The 13,916-nt window shown below is 37.3% G+C and overlaps 1 protein-coding gene across 21 annotated transcripts in view; it reads left to right on the top strand.

Annotated features, from left to right (window-relative positions):
* The window catches only part of LOC109729030 (COP9 signalosome complex subunit 5a-like), a 62,606-nt gene continuing 50,673 nt past the window's right edge, over positions 1,984-13,916 (top strand). For 17 of the 21 annotated variants that reach the window (XR_002213951.1, XR_002221195.1, XR_002213949.1 and 14 more), the window contains exon 1: positions 1,984-2,596. Coding sequence is in view for 12 of the 21 variants with exons in the window: in XM_020259654.1 (XP_020115243.1) it covers positions 2,108-2,596 (489 nt within the window). In the remaining 9 variants the exon portion in view is untranslated. The remainder of the gene's footprint in view (positions 2,597-13,916) is intronic. The other 4 variants (XR_002213953.1, XR_002213952.1, XM_020259704.1 and 1 more) reach the window with 1 other exon arrangement.

The following is a 13,916-nucleotide window of genomic DNA, read 5'->3' as shown; positions in this document are numbered from 1 at the left end:
CTTTAAAAAGAAAAATATTGGAAACAGGAGACCAGAAACAGAGAGCGGAAGCTAAAAGGAGAGAATCGGCTATAGGAGGCTTCCGAGATAACTGAATAGCTTCGTAGACTCCAATTTCTTTCCAGAAATCATCATAAGTAGCTTCCACGCGATCCAACCAGGCCAAGTAAGCGTCTGAAACACTGGGCCAGGTTCGAAGACTTCTTCCTGTCGAAGCCGAAGGATACCAGGAATGAAGATGGACAGATTTGGCCATCAATGGAAGACCTTCGTCAGAAAAAGGAAAATCATCAACAGGCGGTTCTTCAGTGAAAGAGGGACCCAAGATGAATCTAGAAGGATCCATATCGAGATACGGCTTGAGCAATGTATAATCCAATGAAGGACGAGTAGGCAATGGCGGAAGAGGCGCCATTCTTTGAAACGAAGAAACGAAAGAAGATGAAGAAGACGACAAAAGAAAGAAAGAGACGAAGAAGAGATTTCGTTGTAGAAGACGAAAAAGAGATTAAAGGGATAAGAGAGACAAAAAGAATGAGAAGCTTGGGGAAGAAGAAAAGGCCGTCGAATCGAACTGTCACATCGAAGCGAGTTCCGAGGTCGGCTATAATGATGAATAGACGGCGGTAATTAAAATGACCTAGTTAATACCGCAGATGAGACAAAATGAGGATTGAGATCGGGCCGTAAGAAAGAAAATAAACGGCTAAGATTGAACCGTACAGAGGGTCACGCCTCGAATTACGTCGGGTACTGGTACAGAGATTTTGAATGTGATTGGACCGAGAACGACGCCTCGGATCGCACTTGTTATTGAAGCAATTACAAGATTTCGGCAGCGGAAAAATGGACGGTTGAGATGAAACCATATCGGGAAGTTGAAAAGTAATCGTGTCTCAGGTCACGTCAGCTACCGAAGTGTTACTTCGAAAGTTGCCGAGGGGGCAATTGTTGAGCCAATTAGGCGCGGATGGGATCGGTGCTGGTATTCCCTTCAAAAGCATCTATTCGGTCGTGCACCGGGAGCACCGAAAAAGTGTAAAGGAAAACAAATCGCGCCAATTGAAGGGAGTTATGGTAACCGCAAGCAGTTACATGCGGTTCCGATCGGCTAGATGTGGTCCGGAATATGAGGAGATAGTGGCCGATCGCGTAAGATCAATAACTGACCGAGGGGGTTATCTATAAATAGGGTAATAATACTCTAAAAAGAGATCTTTTGCCTCTGCGAACAAAAGACTACCCTTAGTTTTCTGCATCTTTCTTTCCTGCATTTACCTTTTTTCCTAGGAGTAGTTCCTGTAACCTAGCATCCTGGAGTCTATCTGCCCTTTGGGCATCACTTCGCTGTAGACTAAACCCTTTTTTCCTGTACTTTTTTCGTTCTACTTCAATAGAAGGCGGTGTTCGACTCTTCAGGCCGACCGATTTTTGTGCTGTATTAGCCATTCAGCTCATCTCTTAGTCGAAATTCTGTTTTCTCCTGTATATATGGCTCATCCAGCCGAACCGAATAGTGAAAAGAGCTTTCGGACCCGGTTGATTGGATCCCTCATCGACCGAATCGCTTAACTAATCAAAGGCGCAAACTTCGAGGGTCACTATCCGCAGTCGTTCCTCACCCCGACGCGCTTCCCTAGGAGGATCTTTGACCGGATCAAGGGTCGGGAGATTCAGCTTCCAACAGCGCCGAGTTCATTTTCATATCCATTTCATGCTAAAACGATTCCGACTCATCCCGACACTCTACAGATGTGTTGATTAGTTGCTGATACTATAGTCATTCCGTCAACTAAACCCTTGGGACACTGCATTTTGGTATAAACTATCAACCCTTTTGTCACTCACTTTAGGGATGGTTGGCTACATTTGAGTCTATTTTATTGGTATGCTTTTACCATCCACTGAAAAAACGCAAGGCGCAACTTAAAAAAGGTAAAGTTGGCGAGCTCAAAATAGCCTATAATTGCGGGGGCGCATTTTAAACTGGCACATAGTTGAGGTGGCCTAATTCAAAGACGCTAAAGTCGAGGGTGGTTCCGTACATTTTTACCATCTCAAAACCAGCAAACGGGGAAGAAACCGAAGCAAGAGGCGCGCGAACGCGATGGACCCCTCATCGTCGTCGTCGTCCGCGGCGATCGAGCCCAATAGTGGCGTCGGGGCGGCCTCCGCCGCCGGGGGCAGCCGCCGTCGCCGGCGGCGGAGCGGCGGCGGGTTCCCTCCGCCTCCACCTCCGCCCACGGCGGCGGCGGCGGAGGAAGGCGATTGGGATGTGTGGGAAGCGGTGTACGGGAACAACCCGGCGCATGAGGCGCCGGAGCAGGAGACGGAACCCGGCGACATCCGGCGAGCGCGGATCTCGGTGCTGGCGCTGATGAAGATGACGCTGGACGCGCTCTCCGGCGGGTTGGACAAGAGATGGGGGGTCGTGCAGGGCAGGGTCGTCGGCGACGCCATCGTCGTCATGGATTCCTTCCACGTCCCCGGCTTTGGCATCGAGGACGAGGACGAGGACGAGGACGAGGACGAGGACGAGGAAGTGGACGGGAGCGACTTAAAGTACTTCGACGCCTACATCAGCTCCACGGAGCAGGTCCTTACATCTGACCAAACCCTAATTCTTGAAGTAATTCATTTCGTGATTCCTTTACTAATTCTTTATTAGGGTTTGTTTCTTGTTTGTATTGTGATGATTTTGCTTTCCACTCGTTAAGAACTGGTAAAAATTTATGAGTACCCCTTAACTATAGTCCATTCTAAATTGGCCCCCCTCATCTTGGTTTATTTCTAGATACATACCCGTGCAATTCTTGGATTCGTGCATAACCCGCACCCTAATCACAGTTTACTCTGTGTCTCAAGTATTTTACTGCATTAGAAATTTAAATAACGTCAACTTTGCATTTTAGTCTTCTGTAAAATAGGTCCAATAGTTTGGGGATTCCATTAACTTTTGATGGAGGTATTAACTTTTGATGGAGGTATTAACTGTGATGACGTAACAAAGTCATTTGACATGAGAAAAAACACTTAAATTCTTGCACCTGAATGCTTTTTCATGATTCCTCTTGGGTTTTGATATTTGAAGGTGTACTTGAAAGAGCTTAAATATGCTTAAAAATGTGTTATCTTAACATGCCGCCATTAAAATTAACGAAAAAATCCTAACGGAAGGGTCTATTTGAGACAACTAAAGTGTACAGTTGACATTTTTTTTTAAATTTTTTATGCAGGGGGTGTTTGAGACATTTGGTAAAGTGCAGGGAGGTTTTTATAATTAAGCCTAATTATTACTTGTAATGTATCTCTACAACACATTTCGGATTTGTAATCCTTCAACTTTACCATCTAAAGGCGGGCAAACTAACTTCACTACACTAATCTTATCTTATTTTTTTTTCCGCTTGTTTTTTTAAATACAAAATCTGAAGGGGTTGGATAAACTCTAGGATGGTAGGTTGTTAGATTCCCACCCTTTGTGGTTGTAGAGCTAGCATTTTTCTAAGGGCATGTTTGGTTCACCTATTTTAGACTACGGAATCGGAATGGAATTTATTGATTCCATTAGTTGTTGTTTGTTTTATAGGAATCGGATTTCGATTCCCATTCCACTCCGGAATGGGGCTAAATCTATTTATGGTCCAATCCGGCTTTGAATTCCGGATTGGCTCATTCCGAAGTAAACTATTCAAAATCCTCTTTCACCAACATTTCCCCTCCTCTCCCTGCATCAATTTTCTCTCTCCTACTCAAAACTCTCTCAAAAATTCTAGATTTCCATTCCGATTTCCATTCCAATAATGAACCAAACATTTTTGGATGATTCGTCATTCCATTTCCCATTCCAAAGCAATCCAATTCCATTTTCCATTTCTATTCCAATCATGAACCAAACAAATTGTTATGTTGGAAAGATATTTTGAAACAATTTCTATATAAAACTGAGCTTTAAAATAACTCATTTAGTTACTAATGTAGTACTAGGACATTATATAAAATATTAATGCAGTACTAAGACATTGTATTCTAAGATAATATACCTAATTTATATTCAAAATCTAGCCTTGTCATTGCATCCAAATTGGTGAATCCTATCTAAAATATATTTCTATCTCATTTTTATATAATTTTATATCTTATTTAATTTATTTTAACTAATAAGATAATGTTTGGTGATATCCTTACCGCTCTAATATCTTTGATCCAAATTAGTTTTCTTTTCTATCTAGTTTGAATCGAACACTAAAATATTGAACCAAATAAAGTTAATCTTTTTTAAATTCTTATTGATCCAAAATAATTGATCTTATTTAAAACACACAACCATCTTATAGATTTAAAGTTGGACTGATTAAAAATTCTAGTTTTTAAAGTTTTATTTTTTATTAGCTTTTTTATAGAGGGGGATGATGTGGCTTCATGATTTTACACAAAAGTCAAGCTAGAATACTATCGTAGCAAATGGGCTCCGTTTGATTTGTTTTTGATGATTGAGGTTACAAATTGAAGATCAACACCTTTGATCATGATCTGGACCACTTGAAGTATCTAGAAATCAAATTTCATGTTTTTTCGATATTATTTTCTTGTGCATCAAGTGGGCACAAAATTGAACGGCTGAAAATAAATATTGTTCAAAAAGTGATGATAGAATTATTATAATCAAGATCAAGAGTGTAGGTCCTGTTTTAAACAGTTTAAAGATTTTTTTTTTTATAAATTAATCGATTTGAATTTTTTTACACCGTTAAACGAGCAAATGTCTCGTATCAAGCATTAAAATTATAAATTTCACAACCCTTTGATCATTAGGTAAATGATATCGAAAAACTATAAATTTTGATTTCTATATATTTCAAGTGATCTAGATCATGTTCAATCGTCGATTTGGAAGTTCCATCATCGAAAATAAATCGGTAGCAATGGAACCCGTTTACTACGGATCACATTCCGACTCAACTCTATATATAGAGTTCTTAGGGTTCAGGGTGTAGGGTTTTTAGGCTTTTAGGGTTTAGGGTTTTAGGGTTTAGGGTTTAAGGATTTAGGGTTTAGGGTTTAAGGTTTGGGGTTTAAGGCTCAACTCTATATATAGAGTTTAGCTATATATAGAGTTGAGCTGGATGCAATCAGTAGCAAATGGGCTCTATTGCTATTGATTCGTTTTCGATGAATGGGGCTTCCAAATCGACTATCGGCATGGTTGAGCATGATCTAGACTATTTAAGCTATCAGAAAATCAAATTTCATACTTTTCCTATTTAAGCTATCAGAAAATCAAATTTCATACTTTTTCGATGTTGTTCTCTTGTCCATCAAGTAGACACAAAATGAACGGCTGAAAATGAATATCCTGCAATAAGTGATGATATGACTCTTGTAATTAAGATCAAATGTATAGATCTTGTTTCAAATAGTTTAAAAAATTTTCTGACCAAAATTCAGTTGATTTAGATATCTTTACGCCATTAAATGAGAAAATGCCTTATATCAACTATTAAACTTACAAATTTTGCAACTCTTTGATCATTAGGTTAATGATGTTGAAAAGATTTGAAATTTGGTTTGTAGATACTTCAAGTGGTATTGATCATGTTCAATGGTGTTGATCATCGATTTGGAGTTTCCATCATCGAAAACAAATCGGTAGCAACGGAGCTTGTTTGCTACCGACAGTATGCCAGCTCAACTATATATATATATATATATATATATATATATATATATAGAGTCAGGCTGCTATGCTATTAATAGCACAGCCTGACTCATGCTAGTGAGTTTTTAACCACTAGATCGCTTTGAGGTCTATGCGCGCGCGCGTGCGAGAGAGAGAGAGAGAGAGAGAGAGAGAGANAAGAGAGCCCGTTAAGTCACGTTTGTTGCCCTCTCTCTCTCTCTTCGTAAATGTTGTCTCTCTTTCTCTCTCTCTCTGAACATCTTCCTACCTCCTTCCCCACTCTCCCTATCTCACTCTCTCTCAGGTGAAAGATTGTGGATCTATGTATTTAGGTTGCAAAAACAAAAAAAAAATTAAGAAACAAATTCCCAAACAAACAACATATGAAAAATAGTAGATCTATTTTTTTATGTTGCAATAACAAAAAAAAAAGTCAAAAAAAAAATCTGAGAAGAAAAGGTCATACCTCGTTTGATAGAGAGGGGCAACGCGGAGAGCGGGGGGTGGTGTGAGAGGTGGGTTGCGCGCACAGAGAAGGAGGGTGGCGAGCCGGGGTTGCGCGCACAGAGAAGGAGGGCGGCGAGCCGGGGGCGGCGTGATAGTGAGGAGCGAGGTTTGGGAGAGGGGTTGTTGGGTCTGGACTAGGGCGTCCAGAGAGGGAGAGAGTGAGATAGGGAGAGTGGGGAAGGAGGTGGGAAGATGTTCAGAGAGAGAGAGAGAGAGAGAGAGAGAGAGAGAGACAACATTTACGAAGAGAGAGAGAGAGGGCAACAAACGTGACTTAACGGGCTCTCTTTCCGTTAACCTCCCACAAAAGCCCCGCACAGATCTTGAAGCGATCTAGTGGTTAAAAACTCACTAGCATGAGTGCTACTATGCTATCAATAGCATAGCAGCCTGACTCTATATATATATATATATATATATATATATATATATATATATATATATAGNACAAAAAATCAAGAAACAAATTAAAAAAAAAACATATGAAAAATAAAAATAGTAGATCTATTTTTTTATGTTGCAATAACAAAAAAAAAAGTCAAAAAAAAAAATCTGAGAAGAAAAGGTCATACCTCGTTTGATAGAGAGGGGCGACGCGGAGAGCGGGGGGTGGTGTGAGAGGTGGGTTGCGCGCACAAAGGAGGGCGGCGAGTCGGGGGCGGCGTGATAGTGAGGAGCGAGGTTTGGGAGAGGGGTGGTTGGGTCTGGACTAGGGCGTCCAGAGAGAGAGAGAGTGAGATAGGGAGAGTGGGGAAGGAGGTGGGAAGATGTTCAGAGAGAGAGAGAGAGAGAGAACATTTACAAAGAGAGAGAGAGAGATTGAGAGAGAGAGGGACAACAAACGGGACTTAACGGGCTCTCTTTCCGTTAACCTCCCACAAAAGCCCCGCACAGATCTCGAAGCCATCTAGTGGTTAAAAACTCACTAGTATGAGTGCTGCTATGCTATCAATAGCATAGCAGCCTGACTCTCTCTCTCTCTCTCTATATATATATATATATATAGAGAGANAAGTTGTTTTCGATGATGGAGCATCCGATTCGGCGATCGGCTCCGTTAGACATGATGTACGCTATTGGAACTATTTAGAAATCAAATTTTATAATTTTTTGACTTCATTTGCGTAGTGAACGAGTAGGCTCAAAATGAACGGCTGAAAATAAAAATCTCATAAAAAACAGTGATAAATGACTCAAATTTCAAATCGAAAGTATTGTTCTTGCTCTTGATGTTAAGTAGAATTTTCTATTAAAGTTTCATGCAATTTGGATTCTTCTACACTGTTGAACTTTAAAACATGCCACATCGACCGTTAAAATAGTCATTTTTGAGACTCTTTGATCACTTGGTAAATGATGTCAAAATATTATGAAATTTGATTTCTAAATAGTTCTAATAGTGTAGATCATGCCTAACTGAGCCGATCGCCGAATCGGATGCTCCATCATCAAAAACAACTTACAAGCACGGAGGCCTCCGTACTTTCGAAAGTATAGGAGACGTACTCTCTCTCTCTCTCTCTCTCTCTCTCTCTCTCTCTTTCTCTCTCTCTCGTGCTTCTAAGCCATTTTCGATGATGGAGCTTCTGAATCGACGATTGGCTCCATTAAACTTGATCTAGCGTATTTCAAATATCTAGAAAATAAATTTTGCGGTTTTTCGATATCATTTATCTAACGATTGAAAGAGTTCAAAATCAACAGCTGAAAATAAAAATCTCACAAAAAGTGGTGATATAGCACTAAAATTTTCAATTAGAGATATTGATCTTGCAGTAAATAGTATAAAGAATTTTCTATCAAAATTTTATCTGATTTGAATACTTCTACATCATTAAACTTGCAAATCATATACATCAACCATTAAAAATTATTGATTTTGAACCATTTCGATCGCTAGGTAAATGATGTCGGAAAACCGCAAAATTTATTTTCTAGATACCTCAAATACGCTAGATCAAGTCTAACAAAGCCGATCGTCGATTCGAAAGCTCCATCATAAAAAAAGGCTTAGGAGGCCTCTATGCTCCTAATAGCACACAAGACCTACTCTATATATATATATATATATATATATATATATACTAGTTAAGGACCCGCGCTTCGCGGCGGATGGACAGATTCACAGTAAATATACTTAGTAATTAATAAGTATCAGTTAAAAAATTATTTGCAGAAATGAAAATATTCCAATGTATATGAGAAATTTCTTGTAGTTCAACTCTTTCATGCAAGGCAATGGTGGTTCTGTTCAAATCACATGTAGAAGAAGAGCTAAGCCTAGAATAATTTCACAATTAATTCTATCCTTAATACCAACATTTCTGGTTCAAATATCTGTAATAACAAAGAAACACAAAAAATGGAAAGAATGCAAGATTTGAACAACAGGGTATGCCTATCCTGCATAATTCAAAAAATGATAAAATTGTAATTTAAAACCCTTTCCTACACTACTCTATTCACATCCCACTGCTTTCTTGTCTTGTTGGTCGCATTAGAGGTAGCTAAGAACAGGACTGACACACTATGTTAATAATTAAAGCATTTCATTCGATATGAACAATGGCACTCTACTCAAATTTACAATATCATAGTTCTCAACCTAATTCCAAACACCAAATAAATCAATAGAGTACAGTACAAATCATAAAAAACATACCTTCTGCGGACATTCCTTCAAGTTCTTTCTACTTTGGCATTGGAATTTTTCACAAAGATCAGTTTAAACATGAGAAATTTTTTTTTACAAAAATCAACTAAACCTCCGAAGAAGGTAAATTGAAATAGGTTCAATATAGATTTCAAAGTGTTAGAGTATTTAGAAATTTTCTCAACTCATTTAAAATGAACTGTCAGAATGTAAACTTTGTCATCAAGGTTTCAAGTTTATTCAACTGTTTATAAGCTGAAGTAGAGTATAGACTGTAGCGAAAAATAAGTATTTAACTTCTTTACAATAATAGTGATAGATAATTCTTAAGTTTACTGAGTAGTTAGGATCATGGATGAGTATATCAGTCAATAGTTATCCAAGTCATTGCAAACTCCTTACCAAAAATGGTACTAAAAAAAATTCGACTGAAATTAAAAGCGCATATGTGCACCAAAAAAAAAAAAAAGAAAAAAAAATGTATCAAGTTATGACCACAACTCAACTCAAACCAAATTCAAATGCTCTCAGATCAAAAGTGTAAATTGTTTACTGAGATGGCAGATTTGCCGCATCTTGAGACATTGCCGACATTTGAATACTTTTTCTTATCATCATAGGCAACTCCTTTTCCTAGGCCATAACCAAAATCCAAACCAATACCACAGCCAGCACCAATACCAAGGCCGAATTGTAAGCTAGGAAACCCAGCCCCTAGTCCTGCACCTGGATTAAAGACATGAAAAATTTGAATGGTTTCTTGTTCATTAGGAAACAATATTTCATACACACAAAAAACCAAGTACTTAAAATGCCATATATGAATTCCTTGTTGTCTATAAGTAGCAATGATTCAATTGCAATCTGCATTTCTTTCTAGCCTCATCACCAAGAAACTCTTTGGCCTTGTATATATTGGGTATAAAGATTTATCGGAGAGAAAACCCATACTAATACAATTATTTATATTGAGCCCATTTATTCAGTAGAGGCACAAATATCGGTCTTACTAAATTAAAAGAATATAAAGGGATGTTAGATTAGCTTAAAATGGATTTTCTTCGGCACAATCACCAAAGCTTTCAAATCCAATTAACAGGGGAGGAATAACTGCCTGATAAAACAAAGAGAACTGTCTTCACAATTATACAGAAAAAGTTTAGAAATTTCATAAACAACATCGGACCTTGTAATCTATTGAGAACCAAGAATGGCTTACCAAATACGGTGAATAGAAGGAGAAACCAACTTTAACATAGTGATGCGTCCCAGCATAAAGGCCCAAATGAAAATTTTCTGAGTTATTTAGTCCGAAAGAGATAATATTAAGGCACAACCTGTTTACCTGGTTCAGCTAGAATTCTATGCCCACAGATTGGGAAACACTAAATATTTTTCTAAATTGAAAAGGCAGGAATATAAGAGGTTATCTCTCAAAACTGTGTAGGCCATTATGTCCTCTCCTATACATATCGATACATCTCTAAGTCCATTTTAGTAAATGCTCAGAAATCTGGTATGAAAGAACTATCAAATTATCCAAATAAAACGATTCGAAAGATTAATTACTGAAAGTAATATCTTTAAAAAATTAGCAATATCATACAAAAAGTATATGTAAATATTAAACTTGCTATAGAAATTTGATACCATGAGGGAAAAACCTCATATTGACATTTCTTCAAACATCTAGAGGGTGGTGTTACCTTGCAAAGATGCACAACATAAATAGAAATGACAGCAATATTTTATAATCTCAATAAATCAAACATCAGATAGTTCTATATAAATATGAAAATTAACAAACATATAGAAGAGTTTACCTCAAAACGGAATATTTGATAAAAACTTAATAAAAATTAAGAACATATACCTATAGATACCTTTAAAACCAATGTTGTTGGCAGTTCAAAATGAAGACAGCTAAGTATTATGAAATCAACAGCTTGAAAACTAAATAGAACTTGCAACTTGAAGAAGCAAGCTGAATCTTTTGCTTCTTCTGCAAGCATGATAATGCTTGTAGAAATCGAAGAAAAATAGACCTGCGATTGCTATATTGCGCTCTGCAGATGAATCACACATCAAAGAGAGAGAGAGAGAGAGAGATAGAGAGAGAGAGAGACAACATATATAAAGAAATTTTTATCAGTACCAATATTTTTCATTGCTCACGGCAGAGGCCTGCAACGGCATAAATGCCCGAGTGGGTCGATGCAGATGAATCACACATCAAAGAGAGAGAGAGAGAGAGAGAGAGAGAGAGAGAGAGAGAGAGCCAGCATATACAAAGAAATTTTTATCAATACCAATATTTTTCATTGCTCGCGGCAGAGACTTGCGACGGCATAAATGCTCGAGTGGGTAGTCGATCGGGAGGTACAATGCAGATTGAGAGAAAACATGCCAAGATCTGTGTAGAGAGGGAACCATCTTTGAGGAGACGACAGCAAAGGTGCGTATGGTTCCAAATCTATGGTAGATGGAGGCATACGGTGTAGAGAGGGAACTATCTCCATGGGAAGGCGATTGTAGAGAAGCGTACGTTCCGCGGCGGCATTAAATACCTGGATCCACGGCAGATATGGGCAAGCGGCGGTAGCGTGGCGGAGAGAGTACGAGCCCTAGGCAAACATAGGGATCGAGGAGAGAGAGAGCGAGAGAGAGTAGAGGCCGGATTCGTGGCAAATATGGGCAAGCGGCAGTAGCGTGGTGGAGAGTACGAATCCTAGGCGAACATGGGGTTTGAGGGGGGAGAGAGAGGGGGGCTCTTTTTTGATGGAGAGAGAGAGAAGAGAAGGTGAATAAAAAAAGGGAAAGAGAGGAGGTATTTGGGACCCATCTCCGAAATCACGAAGGAGCTGTAGAGAAGGTTTTCGGTTCGCCCTTTAACGTGTTTGTATATATATATATAGAGTCCGGCTACTATACTATTATGAGTACGATCGCCCTCGTACTCATAAATTGTTTTCAATGATAGAGCTTCCGAATCGACGATCCACACCGTTAAACGTTATCTAGAGCATTTGAAACATCTAGAAATCAAATTTCATAATTTTTCGACTTTATTTACCTTACGATCAAAAGCTAACAAAATTGACAATTTTTAACGGCCGGTATGGAATACTTGCTAGTTTAACGGTGCAAAAGAATCCGAATAGGTTGAATTTTTGATAGAAAATTCTATTCACTACCTAGATAAAGATCAATAACTCCGATCTTAAATTGAAGAATCTGATCCATCCATTTTTAAGACAGTCGTTCGATTTGACCGCTTCATTTATGGCCCGCTTGATGGCTTTATATGATTTCGAAAAATACGAAATTTATTTTCTAGAAGTTTCAAATGACTCTAAATCATATTTAACGAATGGATCGTCGATTCGGAAGCGCCTCATCGAAAACAACTTATGAGTACAGGGCCCAATCTCATAATAGTATAGTAGTCCTACTAATAATATATATATATATATAGAGAGAGAAGAGAGAGAGCTAGTCTCCTATACATAGTCCGCGTTTTCGGATCTTAGGGTGTTCAAATCAACGATCCACACCGTTAAAACTGATCTAGGGTATTTAAGTTTTTAGAAATAAAATTTATATTTTTCGACATAGTTTACTTATGATCAAATCATTTCAAAATTGTCAATTTCATGGCTACTATGGCGAGTTTGGAGTTTAACGTATATATGAAAATCTAAATTTCTTCAAATTTTTGATAGAAAATACTTTAAACTATCTAGATTAAGTTAACATCTTGATCTTGAATTTAAAGTCCTATGTCAATTTATAAGATTATTCAATTTCCACCGTCCTTTTGACATAATTATTTACTAAGTAAACGATGTCGAAAAAAACTAAAATTTTATTCCTAAGAACTTCATATACCCTAGATCATATTTAACGGTGTGATCGTTAATTTGAACACCCTACAGCGAAAACAAGATTAATAGTACCAGCTCGGTACTAATAGATAGTATAGTACCTACTTCTTATTGTGTATATATATATTATATATATATATTATATATATTATAAATATATCCATCATCGAAAACAAATCGGTAGCAAGGAGCCCATTTGCTACCAATAGTATTCCAGCTCAACTATATATATATATATATATATATATATGTATATATATTTATTTATTCATATAGAGCTAGGCAACACTAATATTTATAGTATCGGGGCTTCGGTACTATAGTCTCGTTTTCCACCTTAGGGTGTTCAAATCAATGATCTATACCGTTAAAACTGATCTAGGGTATTTGAAGTTTTTAGAAATAAAATTTTATAATTTTTCGACATAGTTTACTTTTTAGACAACTATTTAAAAATTATTAATTTTTAATGGCTCCTATGGCGAGTTTATAGTTTAACAGTGTAGAAGAATCTAAATTTATTCAAATTTTGATAGAAAATACTTTAAACTATCTAGATCAANAGTTTAACAGTGTAGAAGAATCTAAATTTATTCAAATTTTGATAGAAAATACTTTAAACTATCTAGATCAAGGTCAGCATCCTTGATCTTAAATTTAAAAGTCTTATCCTCAAATTTTAAATATTGTCCAATTTTCACTGTTTATTTTGACATGATTTACTTATTAAATAAACGATGTCGAAAAAAATTAAAATTTTATTCCAAAAAAATTTATATACCTTAGATTATGTTTAACGGTGTGGATCGTTGATTTGAACATCTTAAGATCGAAAACGTGACTATAGTACCAGAGCTCCTGTACTATAGATAGTATAGTAGCCTCGTTCTATATACAAATATAGTTCATCTATGGTGCTTTTAAAAACACCAAGCACTTACTGTTTGCAAGTTTTCCACCGTTAGATATATACCTTTGACCAATTTCATCCTTTAGATCATGCTATTTCACCAACTACCTACTAAACCATAGGGGACCACTATTATCCTAACCTTACAAATCTTCATTGAAAGGCCAAAAACCTACAAGCACCAATAACTTGGTGCTTTTAAAAGCATAGGAGCTCAATTATATATATATATATATATATATATATATAGAACTAGGCTGGTATACTATCGGTAGCACGGAG

Source organism: Ananas comosus, linkage group 2 (genome assembly GCF_001540865.1).
Source record: "Ananas comosus cultivar F153 linkage group 2, ASM154086v1, whole genome shotgun sequence".
NCBI classification, from domain to species: Eukaryota; Viridiplantae; Streptophyta; class Magnoliopsida; order Poales; family Bromeliaceae; genus Ananas; species Ananas comosus.
This window is presented reverse-complemented; position numbering and strand designations above follow the sequence as displayed.